The sequence below is a fragment of the Humulus lupulus genome, chromosome 8, assembly GCF_963169125.1.
Source record: "Humulus lupulus chromosome 8, drHumLupu1.1, whole genome shotgun sequence".
Lineage (NCBI taxonomy): Eukaryota > Viridiplantae > Streptophyta > Magnoliopsida > Rosales > Cannabaceae > Humulus > Humulus lupulus.
In genome coordinates this window covers 20,485,384-20,505,188 of record NC_084800.1, presented here as the reverse complement: position 1 = coordinate 20,505,188, position 19,805 = coordinate 20,485,384, and the positions used below count along the sequence as shown (strand labels likewise).

Genomic DNA, 19,805 nt, shown 5'->3' with positions numbered 1-19,805 from the left:
TAATTTTTCCCGTACTTGTTATTCTTGCTCAAACATTAAACCGATATGTGATTGTTCTTCTAAATAAATTGAAGAAAAACCTACAAAGAGAAAAATGGGCAAAGCAGAAATGTATTCAGAATTGGAAATTTATTACATATTGTTTCATTCGAATGGAAGCCTCCAAAGCCAATCAGATCTTAACAATAACATTCATGTACGAGAGGACACATGCTAATACTACTACTAAACCACTGGTGTCAGCAACGGCTTCTTCAGAAAGTGAGCCTCCAGGTTACGAACCACCAGGTCAGCCATGCCCTGGCGTGTTTCGATAGTGCCACTTCCAACATGAGGCAAGAGGACAACGTTTTCAAGACCAAAGAGCGCCTCAGGAACTTCAGGCTCATTTTGGTAGACGTCAAGGCCAGCTCCACCTAACCGGCCCTCAACCAGCGCTGAGACCAGCTCAGGTTCGTCGACGTGAGGACCCCTCCCGATGTTGATGAGAACACCCTTTGGGCCCAAAGCGTCAATGACTTCACGGTTGACAATGTTGCGGGTCTCCTCCGTGAGTGCACATGCAACCACCAAAATGTCGGAGTTGGCTGCCAGCTCTGTCACAGTTGGGTAGTATTTGTAGCTCACGCCTGCCTTTTCTGATCTGGAGTAGTAAGCTATGGGACAGCTGAATGCTTCGGCTCTCTTGGAAACTGCTAGCCCAATTCTCCCCAAACCTATGATCCCAACTCTTTTTCCAGTGAACTGAAAAGAATAAGGTATAAGTAATCCAATAATAAAGAAAGATCATCTAGGAAGAGCAAAGAGGTGTAGGCTGCTTAGGAGCAGAACCATTGGAGCTAAATTTACAACTCCCCATTGTTTTCGCAATCAATTTTTTCAAACAGATACTACAAAGTTGTAAAATCATTTGCATTGATCCTTGGACACAGCTGGGAACAGTAATAGCTACTGGTAAACACTCAAGTACTTCACAATACAGATGATAGACAAAACTCACATGCAGTTAGTCAAGAAGTCATAAGATCTCTATGAATATGGCTTTTTCTGGAGTAACTAAAAATGCCCAATAAACAAGAACCTTGGAATAATACTCGCAATAAGAAACTAACTAGTATCAAATCTAGAAATGCACCTTACTGCAAAGTAATTCAACAGAATTTATTTCAAGAAAGCTACGTTATTAAAACAAGCATCAATCACTTTTAGACTTGAGACAAGCTAGTTAGAGCTGTTATATTGTTCAGTTATTAGTTGGTTAGTTAGTTAGAGTTACAGAACTAAAATTAGTTAGTAATCTTTCTGTATTGATTAGTATAAATACTTTGTAACCTTTTTCATTTTCAATATACAGAGACTTTCATTCTCTTTCATTTTCTCTTTGCTCTTCTATTACTAAAATGGTATCAGTTTAGGGAATTTCTTGGGGCGTTTGTTCTCTTTTCTTCTTCTCAGTTTTTTGTTCTTGGATTTCTCCTGAAATCCATGGCTCATACTCGTCCTGGAGGCCCTCCTCGCACTGATAGTACTTCTCAGAATACCTCCAATGGTGCTACTGTTTTGACTGACGCGAATAGGTTTTCTGCTCTTGATCATTCTTCCCATGATGATGCTCGGAATCCTTATTTTCTGGCTCATAGTGATCATCTTGGTGCAAATCTGGTTCCCAAAATTCTCACTAGAGGTGAAAATTATAGTTCTTGGAAGCGGTCCATGACTGTCGTTCTTCTTGCTCGGAACAAATTGAAGTTTGTTAATGGAAAGATCACTCAACCCGATCCCGAAGATGATGACTATGATGCTTGGTGTCGATGTAATAGCATGGTCATTTCGTGGATTCTCCATGCAGTTTCCAGTGATATTGCTGATAGTATCATGTACCTTGATCAAGCATCTACTATTTGGTCTGAGCTCCATGACCGTTTTCATCAAAATAATGGCCCTCGTGTGTTTGAGGAGAAGCGATCCATGCAGGCCCTCATGCAAGGAAGCAAACCTGTCCAGGCTTACTTTACTCGCCTCAAAGCTCTTTGGGATCTGGTTCGTGAGTTTCGCCCTCAACCTATTTATACTTGTGGTGCAATGAAGACAATTGTAGATTATCAAGAACAAGACCAAGTTTTGGAGTTCTTGGTGGGACTCAATGATTCTTATTCCGCTGCTCGCTCTCAACGCTCTCAAATCTTGATGCAAGATCCTCTTCCAACAGTCAACAAGGTTTATGCTACCATAATTCAAGAAGAACAACAAAGGGGTCTCAATCCTACTACTTCTGAATTTGTTGCTTCTATCTTTTCTTCTACTTCTACTCAGTTTGTTGGGAGTGTTCAATCTGTTCGACACAAGCTTGTCTGTCATCATTGTGGTCTCACGGGGCACACTATCAACAAATGTTATAAGCTTCATGGTTATTCTCCTGGCCATAAGCTTCATGGGAAAGGTCGTGGTTCTGGTTCTATCTCAGGGAAAGCAGCTGCTAATCATTTTTCAGGTTCTACTGATGACAAAAATGGAGACAATTCAGACACTTCTACTGACCTTGTATCTTCTCTGTCTTCCTCTTAATGCCAGAAAATCATAGCTTTGCTAGCCCAGAAAGTTCAAGCCTTGTCATCCAATAATTCTTCCTCTCTTCTGACCACCCCTTGTTTCTAACTTTGCTGGTAAGGAATTTCTTATTCCTCATTCAAAATGGATTATTGACACAAGAGCAACTCATCATGTTTGCCATGACCTGTCTTTGTTTTCTTGCACTTACTTAAATGCTTCTTTAACTTCTGTTGTTTTACCAAATGGTTAGTCGGCTTCCGTTTCTTGTCTTGGATCTGTCACACTTTCTTCCTCTATCACTCTTTTGAATGTGTTATATGTTCCATCATTCAATTACAATCTTTTATATGTTAGTTCCTTAACACAATCTACTAAATGTTCCTCCTAATTTTTTGACAACTATTGTCATTGAGGACACTACTCGGACTCGACTAATTGGGATGGGTGAAAGACTTGGCAATCTGTATTACTTGACTACTACTTCTTGTGATCATGCCTCTTTTTTCTTTTACTGATTCAAAGCCAATTGTAGAAACTTTGTGGCACTATAGATTGGGTCATCCTTCATGTATTAAAAATCATTCTTTTAATAAAGATTTGCAATTTCAATATTCCTCATCTTCTGATTTTCATTGTTCTATTTGTCATTATGCTAAACAAAAACGATTGTCATTCATTTCTAATCATAATATTTCAAGTGCTTGTTTTGACCTCATTCATATTGATATTTGGGGACCTTTCCATACACTTACTGTTGATGGCCATAGATTTTTACTTACCATAGTTGATGATTATTCTAGGTACACTTAGGTTCATTTCCTTAAACAAAAATTTGATGCACAATAGGTTATCCCTGACTTTATTTCTCTTATCAAAACCCAATACAATACTCAAATTAATGCAGTCCGATCCGATAATGCCAAAGAACTACAATTCCTCAGCTTTTTAGCTCCTTAGGCATCATCCATTATCATTCATGTGTTGAGAGACCTCAACAAAATTCTGTCGTTGAACGTAAGCATCAACACCTACTCAATGTAGCCCGAGCTCTTCTCTTTCAATCTTACCTTCCATTGGTCTATTGGGCTAATTGTATTGCTATAGCCACTTACCTCATTAATCGAACTCTAACACCCAATTTACAACATCAATCTCCTTTTGAGGTTCTTCACAAGAAACCTCCCACTTATGGTCATCTTAAGGCCTTTGGTTGCTTAGCATATGCATCTACCCTTCCTAGTCATAGATCAAAATTTTCATCACATGCTACTTCTTGTGTTTTCATTAGTTATCCTAATGGCATTAAACTTCTTGATTTAGACACCAATCACATCTTTGTATCTAGGGATATTCAAATCCATGAACACATTTTTCCCTTTGTTTCTACTCATTCTCTTTCCTCGGATTCATGCCATTTTTTTTCTTATTCTACGCTGCATGTTCATGTTGTATCTCATGATATTTCTGATGCAATGAATTCCACTTCTGTGTCTACTGATACTTCTCTACAGCCAACTTTCCCATCTTCTAGACCTTCTCGCCACACTGGAAAGCCTTCATACTTACATGATTATCACTGTGATTTTTCCGCTAATGATTTTTCTATTCCTTTACAGACTGCTACCCAAGTTACTCAGCATCCTCTTTCACATGTTCTTTCTAACAACCGGTTGTCTCCCACATTTAAGACATGTGTTCTTGCTATTTCAAGTCAAAGTGAACCTGAATATTTTTCTCAAGCAATTGGGATACCCAAGTGGGATTTGGTCATGGCTGAAGAGCTTGATGCTCTAGAGAGGAACAAGACTTGGACTGTGGTTAGTCTTCCTCCTAACAAACATATTGTTGGCTGCAAATGGGTTTATAAGATCAAGCATAATGTTGATGGTTCCATTGAACGTTATAAGGCTAAACTTGTTGCTAAGGAATAAACTCAACAAGAGGGAATTGATTATAATGATATTTTTGCACCTGTTGCAAAACTAGTTACTGTCAAACTTGTTATCGCACTTGCTGCCATCAATGGCTGGTTTCTACACCAATTGGATGTCAACAATGCTTTTTTACATGGTGACTTGCATGAAGTGTATATGACTCTACCTCAAGGGTAGAGTCCTAAGGGGGAGTTACCATCTAATCCAGTTTGCAAGCTTCAAATGTCTTTGTACGGTTTGAAACAAACATCATGACAGTGGTTTGAAAAGTTTTCTACAACCTTAAATGAAGAAGGTTTTATACATTCTGCATCAGAACATTCCTTGTTTATTCGCCTCTCTAATCAAGGTTTCATTGCTCTCTTAGTCTATGTTGATGGTGTGATTATAGCAAGCAATAATCTAGCTGAAGTGGAAGCTTTGAAATCTAGATTAAATACTCAGTTCAAGTTGAAAGATTTAGGTAACTTGCATTATTTTCTTGGCTTGGAAGTGGCTCGGTCACCCAAGGGAATTTTCATCTCGCAAAGGCCTTATGCTTTACAAATTTTGGAGGATTTTGGCTACTTAGGATACAAGTCGATCAATACTCCCATGGAACCTAACTTGAAGCTTAGTCAAGAATCTGGTGAAGCTTTAGAAAACCCTTGACTGTACAGAAAAATCATTGGCAAGCTCCAATACTTGACAATAACTAAACCGGACCTGTCCTACTCAGTCAATAAACTGAGTCAATTTCTCTCTACACCACGTTTTCCCCACTTGAAGGCTGCTCAACGGTTACTACAGTATGTCAAAGAAAGTCCGGGTCTTGGCATTTTCTTTTCTGCAAGTTCTGAAGTCAAGCTGAAGGTGTATACGGATTCAGATTGGGGAGCATGTCAAGATACCAGAAAATAGACTACTGGTTTTTGTGTTTTCCTAGGGAACTCGTTAATCTCTTGGAAAAGTAAGAAACAACAAACAGTTTCAAGGTCCTCGGCTGAAGCTGAATATAGGGCTATGGCAAATGCAACTTGTGAAGTTGTTTGGCTGGCTTCAGTGTTAAAAGAGTTGAAGCAAGTTCATGAAGAACCTGTAGAGTTTTATTGTGATAACCAAGCTGCTTTACACATTGCTGCAAATCCTTTTTTTTATGAGAACAAAACATATAGAGATAGATTGTCATTTGGTGAGAGAGAAGATACAATCTGACCTTATCAAAACTGCACATGTTTCTTCTTAAGAGCAGATTGCAGATGTGTTCACTAAAGCTCTATTTCCAAATAGTTTAAGTTTCTTAAGGACAAGACTATATACAATCCATCTTGAGGGCGAGTTTTAGACTTAAGACAAGCTTGTTAGAGTTGTTATATTGTTCTGTTATTAGTTGGTTAGTTAGTTAGAGTTACAGAACTAAAATTAGTTAGTAGTCTTTCTGTATTGATTAGTATAAATACTTTGTAACCTTTTTCATTTTCCATATACAGAGACTTTCATTCTCTTTCATTTTCTCTTTACTCTTCTATTACTAAAAATCACATACTACTAATATCGATTATAGATTATGCCCACTAATGTAATAATCCCAAATGTACATAATTTCTTATTGGCCATTATTAATTAAACTAAATAAGCACAATCAAATCAAACCTTGGTGGTTAACTTGTAGTCACCCTTTTTCCACTTGCCGGCTCTCACGTACCGATCACTCTCACACAATCTTCTCAGAACAGCAAGCATGAGTCCAATGGCGAGGTCAGCCACGTCATCGGTCAACACGTCAGGCGTATTGGTGACTCGAATACCCTTCTCCTTGCACAAATTCAAATCGACCTTATCCATCCCGACGCTGAAGCTGGAGACGATCTCCAAATTGGGGAAGGTGCTGATCGTGTCGGCGTCGGCACCGGAGAAGGAGTTCCCGATGATGGCTCGGACGGATTCAGCGTGGTCCTTGATGAACTGGGTTTTGTTGGGTAAGGTCCAGAGCTTGAAAAGGTTGAAGCGCTTCTCGAGCTCAGTCTCGAGATAAGGATTCATCGGAATGGGCATCAGGACGCCTATAGACTCCATAGTTAATGGTAAAAGAAAATGACGAGTTCAGGGTCTCTGGCTTTCGAATCTTCAGTTCTATCCGTTGTGGATTGTGGCGGGAGGACGGCAATGGTGGCTGACCGGCCCAATCTGACTCGCGAGTCGTCCCTCAGTCCAATTTTTGTTTGGAAACCAAATCGGAGGAGAAGCTGGGGCTTTGATTTCAGTGATTTTGAGTGATTCACACTGTTTTATGGATGTCAGGGCGAGTAATGTGCGCCAATAAAATACATGAGTAATGACACGACGTCGTATCTGTACATAAAATATATTAATAAATAAAATTGTTATTGGATGTTGATGCCGAAATTCCAACAAAGCATGAGGTGGACCAACTAAAATAAACATTTTCTAACTTTTATATATAGTTTTTATATTAGAGAGGGGACTTGATCTCTTTATCTCTTCGATGTGAATAAGGGTAGCACTACTACGATATACTATATTCTTTCTTAGTCAGTTTAGTTATAAAGGTAAAAGAAAAAAAAAAGTATACTTATTTTTATAATTTTTAACATTATTTAAAATAATAATATAATAATTTTACTTTAAATAAAAACGATTATTTGATAAAGCATAGTATAATTTTTTTTGTTAAAATAATTGTATAATTTTTCTTTATCTTAATATAAATTTTACAAAGAATTGAAGTTATTGTCTAATCAAAATGTATATTAAGCTAATTTATAGGTTAATTTTAAACAAAACAACCAACATGAGAAATATGTCTTTGAAAATTTAGACAACACAATTTTAAAATGTAAGATAAACACGAAAAGTCTAAGATTTTGACCCCAATAGCTCTCCCCACCAAAGTAAAAGGTCTCCTACGCACACTTTTTTACCTATAAATTGCAATTGTAATAATATGATAGTTTTTTCAACCCACAATTTACTTAGACTAGTTGTGGCAAGAAGAATAGGAAATGTGATTGATGGAGAGAACAATAGTTTTTCGATACGTTTGATGTCGAGTAATGAAGGATAAAGGTGAATATAAAGTTTAAATGCAAGATTACCAAATTACATATCATAAAATACATATTTAAATTTTTAAAGATATTTATATAATTTTTGTTTTATTATCATGTCCTTTTATATTTGGAGAGTTTTATTTTGGAGAATTAAGATGATCATTCTTTTATCTCTTTCCCTTTTATTTTCTCTCTTATTAAACAAACTAGAAAATATAACCGCACTCCGCGTAGTCTTTTGTAATTATTAGAACATATATATTTTAAAATATTTTTTGGGAGACTGTGGGATGGTGATTCATTTTGACCATACTCATACAACATGTTCTTTATATAGACATGTGAAGACATCTTGATCATAATTTTTTATTTCATGATGGTGTTCACTGTTATTGCATAGCGAACCTCCTGTAGATTTTTGAAAAATTCTGACAAATTTTAAAGTACTGAATTCAAAGTTCAAAAAGCTTGTTGTACATTTACTTTTATTTATTATTATTATACGCTTTGCGTAGTTCTTTTTATAAAAAGTCTAAATTATGTATAAGAAAATTTATATTTTGTGTAAGATTTATTTTGGCCAATTACCTGTTTGAAGTCTTTATTTTTAAAAATTAACTTTTAGATCTCGTGTTTTGTCAAAATAATAAAAATTGGAATTGATAGATTGATTATTTGAACACTGTATTGTTGCTCATTATCCGTTTTGACCCTATGTTTTTTAAAATGAACCTTTGGACCATATATTTATTTAAAATGTTCAAACTTCTTATGAAAATTAAATTATATATTTATATAATTTTTGTTTTCTGTAAGGGTTCACACTATTTTGAACCTTGTATTTTAGTCAATCACCCATTAGAACTTTTATTTTTACAAATTAACTTGTAGACCTCAAGTTTTGTCAAAATATTAAAATAGAAATAGATAAATCTATTATTTGAACACTATATTTTGGCCGATTACTCATTTTGATTGTTTATTTTTAAAAATTAACCTGTGGATCATATATTTATTCAAAAGGTTAAAAATTATTTATAAAAATTAAATTATATAAATATATATAATTTATGTTTTCTATAAGGGTTCACACCATTTTGAACCTTGTATTTTAGTTGTTTACCAATTTTGAACATTAATTTTTTTTAAATTAACTTGTGGACCTTGTGTTTTGTCAAAAATTAAAAAATAGGAATGTAAAGATAGATTATTTGAACCACGTATAATTTGGTTGATTACCCGTTTGAATATTTTATTGTTAAAAGTTAACATTTGGATCTTGTATTTTGTCAAAAAGTTAAAATATAAATAGATAGATTTTATTATTATTAATATTATTATTATTATATGTAGATATTTTTATCTATTATAATTTTTATTAAAATAAAAATGAGAAAAAAAGAGAACAGACAAAATAGATAAAAAAAATTCCTTAATAAATTAATAGCTATAAATTAAAAAAGTAATATAAAAAATGAGAAAAAAATATTGTTTACTTATATTTATAATTTAATTAAATAGTTGTTGTAATGAAATATCTAATCAAATTTAAATTCAAAATATACATCGTTGAAATAAATCAAATTCAAATTAAATTATACGTGTTGTTAATATATATTTTTGTAAAACTATTACATTTAAATTAAAAAAAAAACATAAATAATTTAAATAAACATTTATTATTTTTGTTGTTGTGCATTATTTTATTTTTAGTAATATTATTTTTCATTCATAATGTGTTCCTTATTTCTAAAAAGAATAATATAATAAAATCTAATTATGATAACTGTTTAGTTAAACCATATGTGACCATTCTCATTGAGATCTCTTTTATGCTATTATTATTGGATAACTACTGTTACGTATGACTATATTAGAATCAATGTATTTATAAGTATGTGTATTAATTTGGTTATTTCTGTTACATTTGTTGAAGGGTTGATGTACGTATATATGTATGTATATTTTTTTTTTGACACAATATAAAAGTCTCACAAAATTGTAAAAATAGATTGTAAAAAATATAGAATGCCACCTTCTCATTTATATATAGATATAGATATAAATATTTTGTAAAACTATTCACTTTGGAATAAAAAAACATAATTATAATATAATAAGAAAAATAGATATATAGATAATCGAAAATTATTACGTAATTTTTAATTAATTTTTTTAGTATTTTTCAATAAATAAGTAGTTAAGATATTTAACTAAATAAATTTTTAATCAAATTAATATGTATATATATTGATATTTTCAATTGTTAAGATATTTTAGAAAATAGAAAATGAATAAAAAAGTTAGATTAAATGAGAAAATAGAAAGAGTGATTTGAAGAGATTTTATAGTGCCACATAATATCCTTGAAGCTCTCATTTATATATATACTAGGCAATATAACCGCGCCTCGCGGTGTTTATAATAATTAGTATTATAATTATTTTTTGGAAAATAAGATTTTGGTTTTTTTTTGTAAAAATTTTAAGTTTTATATATATATATTTAAAATTTATAACTTAAGGAGTTGTTAACATTTTCACTAAATGAGTAACATAGTATGAATCATGATCTTTTGATGTTTGAGAATCATTTATATATATATATATATACATATTTGTTGATTCATTTTAGACTAACAATGAATATTATATTTAGTAAATAAATAAAAGAGATAATGTAATTCATGATTTGGGGAAAACAAATCATATGTAGTATTATTTTGATTAGATGAGTTGTGAAACAAATAAGGTAAGGAATAATATTGAAATTAGTTAATACTTATATTTTTTTTACTACTATGTTTGTGTAATGAAGTTGATATTGTAATTTACAATAATATAAACACATGTAGCTTCAAAATATATATATTGCTAAAGATAGAATTGAACTATGTACAATAGCAAAAATGGAGAATTTATTTTATTAAAACCAGTAAAATGTATACCTTATAAGGTAAGAATTTGAAGGACATGAATAAGGAGACTATATCATTTTCTAGAATAAATAGATTTTCTATGAGTGGGTATTTTGAAATACTTCTTTGTAAACAATATTTTTTATTAAGGTTGGGTCTCCTACCTCATCATCAGCATTTAGTATGATCAATCATTCTCTTGTGGTAACTCGGGACACAGCAACATATAATTGACCGTGGGTGAATACTTGCCTAGGGAGGTACAAGCCAACATGTTTAAGAGATTGTCCTTGGCTTTTGTTGATTGTCATGGCAAAACATGGTGCCAAGGGAAGTTGTCGTCTATTAAGCTTGAATGGTCATCTTGATTCATTGGGAGACATAATAATTCTTGAAACTGTGACATTTTCACCAATATTTGTTCCATAAATGATGTTGCCTCTAATGAACCATTTATCAAGATGCCTGATAATCAATCTTGTGCCATTGCATAGGCCTTCTGTTTGATTTAGATTTCTAAGGAGCATTACAGGAGCACCTTCCTTAAGTCGCATCTCATGATTAGGGATGCCATTAAATTTCAAACCATGCAAAAATTCAACTGGATACAAAAGATCTTCATCATTTGTCTTTACACTTGCTTTGCATATACTGTCTGAGCTAAAATATGTTCTCCCTTCACCTGGTATAATATTCATAATCATCTCATTTAGTTCATAGACCATTTCATTTTTTGGTGTTAATATTGCTCTTACTGTCAAATATGTAGGATCGTTGTACTTTTGTAATAAAAGTGATGGGTAGATAACTTTAATTATGGATTTCATTGGATCTTGAGATGGATTTATGGCGATATCAGAAGGAAGCTTAATTAATTGTCTATCAATGTCATCATATAATGAACCACCTCCACTCTACAACATCCATCTGTCAAAAGAAGCTATTTTAGCAGCCTCAAAACCAGTCAAGCTTCCATTATATAGCCTCATATTTTGGTTGAGCTCATATATTTTGAAAAATGGCCATAAATATGATGAGTTAAGAGAAGCATCAACAATATCAGCTCTTGTACCTTTTTGGACAACTGGTAATATTTGTCGGAAATCACCACCACACACTATTGTAAGTCCTCCAAAAGGTTTGTTAGAGCTATTTTCAAACCTTGTTCTTAGAATATCTCTTAAGGTCTTATCCAAAGCTTCAAAGTAGAACTTATTTGCCATAGGTGCTTCATCCCAAATGATCAAAGAAATTTTCACAAGAAGTCCAGCTAGTAGGGTGCCTTGTCTAATTTCACAAGTCGACTCTGCTGTAACATTCAAGGGAATATGAAATCGTGAATGAGTTGTCCTACCATTAGGCAATAACAAAGCAGCTATGCCTGAAGTTGCTACAAGCAAGACTATTTTTTATTGTGATCTGAGCTTTGCAGTTATTGTATTCCATAAAAATGTTTTACCAGTACCACCATGTCCATTGATAAAAAATAAATTGCCTTGTTCATTCTCTACTGAATGTACTATTGCTTTATAAGCTGATTTTTGGCAAGGATTTAGAGCAGCAAATGATTTCTCATGCAATATCTTTAATTGATCTCGGTCATAATCAAGCTCTTCATTAACCAATCTATTACACGAGTCTCTTATCAAAGATGGATTAGGCAGGGGCATTCCATCTATATCTTTCAAACTTTTTCCCATCTTCAGCATGATACTTTCAATCTCGAACAATGTGTATGCTTCAACTTGTTGTTCAGTTAGCTTAAGATCATTCATTCTAAATCTCTTCCTTTGCAATGAAGTTATGTCTTCTGACAATGCAATATAATTAGATTTCCAAAGTTGTGATGCATCAGAAACCTGACAGTGAATGAGTATCGTGACGAAAAGATGTCTTAATTCTTTTCCAGTTGCCCATATTGCAGCTTCAGTCAAGCAATCTATCCACTCTTTATCATCGTCTAACAATCCCAAAGCATAGCATGCGCCTTTAAAATTAGGATATGTCACCCCATTTATTGTTCCAATACTTTCATAAGAAGTGCTCCCTTTGACAAAATTTAACAACATTCTCAAATAGAAGCGTTCTCCAGTCGAAGGATGCGCGAAGTAAATTCTTCCAATTGCCAATCCATTTTTTCTCCTAGTCCATGTTTTCTCCTTTGAATTCCAAACCCAACTTATAGGGAAATCCGAATAAGTTAGCTCTCGTGCATCATCATAATTCTTGTTTGCCTCCAACCATTGAGTGAACTTTGTTTTTTCTATTCCAGGTATGCAAACAACATTTTCAACACATTTGTTTTCTTCGAATATTATTGTGTGCTCTCCAGGTAAATGGAAGGGTAATCTTTCAACTGTTGGCTATCTGTAATGTATGTCAAATTGGAATATTCTCCAGCAAGCTTCAGTTGCCGAGATATATCTGCAATCCAAATATGTTTTTATCTCATCTATTTCTTTGGCAGTGTCAATAGATTCCATTGTTGCAGTAGTTCTGTCAGACCCTTTATGAACATATTTGAAAAGGTATTTGACTGATCTAGAGTAATTGCAAACCTCGACATTAATATTTGCATCAAATTTGACAACCAAATTCCTGTGATAAGGGACTACATATCGATTATCTAAAAGGACACCTTTCTTTTCGACATGAATACCTGTATTTCTCCTTTTGCAGACTGGAAAGCCATCTGTGTCGATGGTCGTTTGATCATTGAATTTTTTTGGAAAATGTTTTGTACACCTATCTTGCATCATACATGGAGAGTTTGAATTAAGTTTTCCACAAGGTCCATGAATCATAAATTTATTGACGACATTATAACCATCAGGATCAACATTTAAGTCCGGGATTTCCGCGCTTATTATATTATCAATATGGTCTGCTGAAGGATTTTTCAATGTCGAATGCAAGAAAAGTAGTATGTGTGCATGAGGCAGTCCTCTTTTTTGGAACTCAATTGTGTATATACCTGCGACAACATAGATAAAAACTTAAAATTTAGAAATTTTGGTGGGAATTGTGAAATTATTGTTGGTAAAAATATTTTTTATAAACAATTGAGTTGAGTTCGTTGTGGATACAAATGTGAAATAAACTTACATGCGATTATCTTTCCAAACGGTTGTTCTTTTTTCAGATCGTGCATTAGTTGGAATAGCTTTATCTCAAATACTCTGCATATGATATCGACCCGATTGTTATCATCTTTTTGGCCTATTAAATGGATCATATCATTTATTTCTGGCCACTTTGGGTTGCAAGTGAAAGTAAGAAATAAATCAGAATATCCTGCCCATTTACAAAATTCCATATCATCTTGATAATTTTGTACTCTATATCGTGGTCCCCTAGTGTGTGACGAAGGCAAAATAATTGATTTCCCCACTTTTGAGCAATCTGAATCACCACGATGAATAGCGTCCATTAAACCAGAAAAAAGGTCTGATCTGAGTTTTTTTTTGTTATTTCGTATCCAACAAAATCTTTCTTCTTCAATTGCCATGTAAGAATCAACTATATATTGTTGCAGTAGTCTACCAGATCGAAGAAGAGTATGACCCTCATTTAATCTTTGCTGCAACCTAAAGCAATAATGTTGCCTCATTGTCAACTTTTGCCTTTTAAAAGAGCTTTCAGTTACGTCTCTCAAAGGTATGCCAAGTCTATATCCATCTTCACCATAAGGGTGTATTAATGGGTACGTCGTAGACATGAAACTTGGATGCAGATCTGTGATTCTCTTAATTCCTTTAGTTCGGTGCTCCACAATAACGTCACATTCGAAGTTCGCTTCACTAAAATCACCAACTAACAAGCCTGCTACTTCAGATGATGTTGGCATATTGTATTGACGACCATCTGTTGTCCTGCTACTTAGGAGGCGTAAACGAAACGTAGATTCTGGTTGTGCTTTGAATCTATCCCTTGCCATTCTAAAGGATTTGACCAAATTATTATGCTGATCCAACATTTGAGATAATTCATGAACGATTTCGTGTTCAATCTCTGTCTTCCTCCCATGTCTTAGTAGTGTATCCATTCGGTTTCCTATCTCATTTTCAGTGTCATATATATAGTTGAGCAAACTGTGGTTTTTTCCCAACTTCTGGCAACAAAGAACCAATGTGATGATAATTCTGACCACTCATCCGAAAAGTATAAGGACCTGCTGATTGATTAATAGACGTATCAACTCGGCCATCCATTGATGTGAATGCAAACATGGAGTTATAAGCTTTTATATTTTTTCGAAATTTAAACCCTTTTTGTCCAGATTCTGGTCCTAAGAGAAATTTAAGTAAAGGGGGTGCTTCTTTCAATAATGGTATCTGCACACGTCCTTCCATACAACAAAATGTGAATTCGGGATGTGAGACCTTTTGTGTTTTCTTTGTCCGTTCCTCATACCATAAAATGGCACCACAATATTGACATGTGTATGAAGGGATTCCAAAATTCCAAGGTGTTGTATAATGAGCTGTCAATTGAACAAATAATAATATATTAACAAATAAAGGATGTAATTTCGTCCAAGTGAATATGGTAAGAAAAGTATTATAATACCTATTTTATCCTCGAACTGGACAAGATTAATTCCATGAACGGTAACTTGTTGTTTGAGCTTTTTAATTTCTTCGTTTGCGTCCTCATCATTGGACCAAATTATAACTATATTACCAATAAAACATATGTTACATAAATATACTAATATTATCATTAATTCTACATGTAGTTTTATGTAAAGAGTATCATTATTTGAGCTTGCACCATCTAGTGAGAAGTATGTGGACTCATGTATGTTTTCATTGAAAGAGAAGCACACTCTTTTTACTGGTCCATGTTGAACTACATAATTTTATAATTCCAAAAACAAAGAATAGGTTAATAATTTCTAATCTTAGAAGCATTAACAATAACTAACCAAACTCAAGAAAAGTAAATATTAATGTACCTGTATGAAGTATGTGTTTTCCTTTATTTTTTTTATTGTTTTGATCATTATGTAATGATTTATTATTTTTATTTGTAGTTGTACCATGTGATTGGAGGAGATTTCCACCTTAAACATATTACAAACATGTATTAATATACATTTAAAATTTGTTTATATTTATAATAAAGATAATATTTTGTTTTAATTGTAAGTAGGAATAAAAAAATTATTATGGAGAATAACTTACAGTTTGATTTAAGCAATCCAGTGTCACTTCTAATGTTGTCCAACTTCATAAATTTTATGAAAAATTTGATAATTTGAAGGGTCAAGATGATTCTCTTATTTAAATCATGTTTGTATTTATCTTGGATAATTTGAATTTTTCGCTTCAACCTTGCGTGTTTGCATATAGTTTTTTGAATGATAGGTAAGTCATCATCTATTGTATGATACTAGACATTTAAGGCATATCTCTTGAGTTATAATTTTTGAATCCTTTCGTGTCGAGCTAAAGATGAAAGTTGAGATTGCAATAAAGAAATTTGTTGTAGAACATTGCTTAAGTGACCACAATCTTTTATAATGGCATAAATCAATTCTATGTACTTTGTTCCCTCACAAAAAAAAAATAGAAAATTGGTGAAAAATGAAATATTTTCTCAATCTAGCTAATTATAAAGATTCTATGTGTTGATTGCTAAAATTGGAACTATTCTAAGTAGATTGTATCATAATTAAATAACATGAAAATAGTTCATTAGGAAAACTAGTTATGCAAATTAAAAGTGGCAATATGTAAAAGCAATAGTAGTAATAATAATTGAAAAAAAATTATTATAATTTTGCAAAATTAAAAAGAAGAGAAGGAATGAAGAAGAGAGTGTTTGAAGTAATAACCAGTAAATAATACCTTGAAAGAACTTTCAGAAGAAGAAAATAAGAATGAATGAGGCTTTGAGATTTGAGGCTTGTTGCCTTGCTATAAATATATGTAAACTCTAGTAAATAATGCATAAAAAGGACTTGGGCATTATGTTTAAAATAAATTAGATTAGATGAAAATATGACAGTTATAAAGAAGGTTTAGAATATATATATAAAATCATGAAGAGATATTTATATATAATATTATTAATTTATATAATAATTAAATGGTAAAAAAATCAACATATGGTTACACCATAATAATATCATGTACTTCATATTTGAGATATTTATGATAAATAATGCTTAGTTTTTGCCACCGAAACTAATTTATATAAAAAAAAATCAAAGTGTAACTAATAATCTAATTTATAGATTTTTCTAATTTTTTAACATACATTAATAAAAAAAAATCAATGTGTAACCACGTTATTTATTTTTTAACATATATCTAGCTAAACAGAAAACTAAAGTGAAAATCAATTATTTAAAATAATAAAGTACAAATCAATTATTTAAACTAAAGAAAAAATCTTAGCTAACTACGTTATATAATAATAACCAAACATATATAATAATAACCAACATATATTATATTTAAAAATAATATAATTATTTACGTTATAACAACATTATATAATAATAACTACTTTATATAATTAGTTATGTTATAGCTAGCTAGATATATGTTACAAAATAACTCATTATTTAAAAATATATATTTTATATTTAAAAAATTGTGCTAGGTGGCACAGTTATACTTTTCTAGTAATTAATAATAATAATAATAAAATTAGTATAGCTACTACTATTTTTTGTTAATAATAAAAACTCAAAAATATTAAGTTTATTATCTTATTTAAATTTTTGTAAGATTATTAGGTGTTAAAATCAAAGATAATGTAGATTGTAGAGTGGTTATATTTTTCTAGTAATTAATATGTATAATAATAATAATAAAATTAATGTATTTATAGTATAGCTAATATTAATATTATTAAGGTAAGTAATATTATTGAATATATATATATATACATATATAATGTTGGTAGTATTATAATCTTTTTTGTTTGATAAATGCTACACAAGTGAGAATTAATAAATGCTACAAATTTTTTTAATGCATATTACGAAATTTGATGAAATATTTTCTCAATCTAGCTAATTATAAAGATTATAATTAAGCATACAATAATAGTAATTTGTACAATATCTTATTAGTACCTGAAGAATGTGAAATTTGTTGTTTTCTCTTCATACTACTATGTTGATTGCTAAAATTGGAAATATCCTAAGTAGATTGTATCATAATTAAATAACATGAAAATAGTTCATTAGGAAAACTGGTTACACAAATTAAAAGTGACAATATGTAAAAACCACAATAGTAATAATAATTGAAAAAAAAATTATTATAATTTTGTAAAATTAAAAAGAAGAGAAGGAGTGAAGAAGAGAGTATTTGAAGTAATAGCCAGTAAATAATACATTGAAATAACTTTCAGAAGAAGAAAAGAAGAATGAAAGAGGCTTTGAGATTTGAAGGCTTGTTGCTTTGCTATATTTATATGTAAACTTTAGTAAATAATGCATAAAAAAGACTTTGGCATTATGTTTAAAAGAAATTAGAGTAGATGAAAATATGAAAATTACATTATATAAAGAATCCTCACTCGATAGGTGCCTGAACTTAGAGAGAAGAAGAGAAAAAAAATTATAATAGAAGAAAATATGAGAATTATAGAAAAAGTTTAGAATATATATAAAATCATGAACAGATATTTATATATAATATTATTAATTTATATAATAATTAAATGGTAAAAAAATGAATAAAATGAACATATGGTTATACTATAATAATATCAGGTAGTTCATATTTGAGATATTTATGATAAATAATGCTTAATTCTTCTTTATATTTTTTATTATTATATATTTATGAAAAATATATGTATTAAAACTATATACTTTAATTGTCACTGGAACTATATTTAAAATCATATTTATATTTGTTGGATTAATTTAATAGAAAAATTGAAAGTTAGTTTGACATTAATTGTAATGCAGTTGAAAAAATATCTTATTTAAATATATTAATAAAAAAATCTTAACTAAACTTAAAGATGTTGAGGTGGCATCTTAACATATATTAATAAAAAAAATTAATGTGTAACCGTATATCCTCTTTCTACTAATTAATATATATATAATTATATATATGAGATGCAAAAAAAAAAAAAAGTTTGTATATTATTAAATTATTCGTCTATAAAGTATTATTTCAGCACTTTAATACTTTACATAGATCAGATTGTATATTTATTTTATCATTATAATAAAATATTTGTTTCTAATTTTGTAACATATATTAATAAAAAAAATCAATATGTAACCGATAATCTAATTTATTGATTTTTCTAATTTTTTTAACATATATTAATAAAAAAAATTAATGTGTAACCGTGTAACCATTCTTTGTTAATTATAAAAATCAAAGATATATGAATATCTTATTTAAATTTTTGTAAGTTTATTAGGTGTTAAAATCAAAGATAACATATTTTTCTAATAATTAATAATAATAATAATATTTAAATTACTATATTTATAGTATAGCTACTACTATTTTTTATTAATAATAAAAACTCAAAAAATATCTTATATAAATATCTTATTTAAATTTTTGTAAGTTTATTAGGTGTTAAAATCAAAGATAATGTATATGAATTTAAAAATTAAATAAAAAAGCAATGAATTTTGTAAATGAATTAAAAAAATTAGATTAATGGAGAAAATAAAATTAGTGTTTTGAAAAGATTGTAGAGAGATAATGTATATGAATTTAAAAATTAAAAAAAATGATAATGGATTTTGTAAATGAATTAAAAAATTAGATTAATGGAGAAAATAGTATTAATGTTTTGAAGAGATTGTAGAGCGGTTATATTTCTCTAGTAATTAATATGTATAATAATAAAATTAATGTATTTATAATATAGCTGCTACTATTCCAATATGAAATGATAATATTAATATTATTAAGGTAAGTAATATTATTGAATATATATATACATATATAAGGTTGGTAGTGTTATAATCATTTTGTTTGGAAATAATTTTTATATTGCTTAATAATAATAATAATAATTGTCATTAACAATTGGTGCTTTATTAGTTAAATATTGGACTATAATATTATAAAATTGGAATCCCAAAATTTAAAATTGCACTATAATATTTTAAATTAAGCAATTTATCCTAAAATAGATTTTTTTTTTCTAATCAAAATAGAAAAATATTAAATTTTTTATTAGTTATTTGTCTTTGAATAAAATTAGCATAGTAAAAAAATTGTTTATGTCAAATTTTGTTATTCTAAGTATACAAGTCACACTTGCATACTACCTAATTGAAATGATAACCACTTGAGTTTAGCCATAATATATAAATAATATTAAAGTAAGAGATCTAAATTTTAATGGTAG

At 30.5% G+C, this 19,805-nt stretch overlaps 3 protein-coding genes across 3 annotated transcripts; all 3 read right to left on the bottom strand.

The window, feature by feature from the left end:
• Nucleotides 1-95: 95 nt before the first annotated feature.
• Nucleotides 96-6,752, bottom strand: LOC133795836 (glyoxylate/hydroxypyruvate/pyruvate reductase 2KGR-like). The gene is made up of 2 exons (XM_062233291.1): nt 6,117-6,752; nt 96-744 (listed from the first exon to the last, which is right to left on the bottom strand). The coding sequence occupies exons 1-2, from the start codon at nt 6,537-6,539 to the stop codon at nt 226-228; spliced, it is 942 nt and encodes a 313-aa protein (XP_062089275.1). The 5' UTR covers nt 6,540-6,752; the 3' UTR covers nt 96-225.
• A 4,058-nt stretch (nt 6,753-10,810) lies between these two features.
• Nucleotides 10,811-11,176, bottom strand: LOC133795118 (uncharacterized). Its single transcript, XM_062232566.1, has one exon. The coding sequence runs from the start codon at nt 11,174-11,176 to the stop codon at nt 10,811-10,813; it is 366 nt and encodes a 121-aa protein (XP_062088550.1).
• Nucleotides 11,177-11,365: 189 nt separating this feature from the next.
• Nucleotides 11,366-14,496, bottom strand: LOC133795117 (uncharacterized). The gene is made up of 4 exons (XM_062232565.1): nt 13,557-14,496; nt 13,010-13,425; nt 11,911-12,814; nt 11,366-11,760 (listed from the first exon to the last, which is right to left on the bottom strand). The coding sequence occupies exons 1-4, from the start codon at nt 14,494-14,496 to the stop codon at nt 11,366-11,368; spliced, it is 2,655 nt and encodes an 884-aa protein (XP_062088549.1).
• Between the last annotated feature and the right edge of the window lie 5,309 nt (nt 14,497-19,805).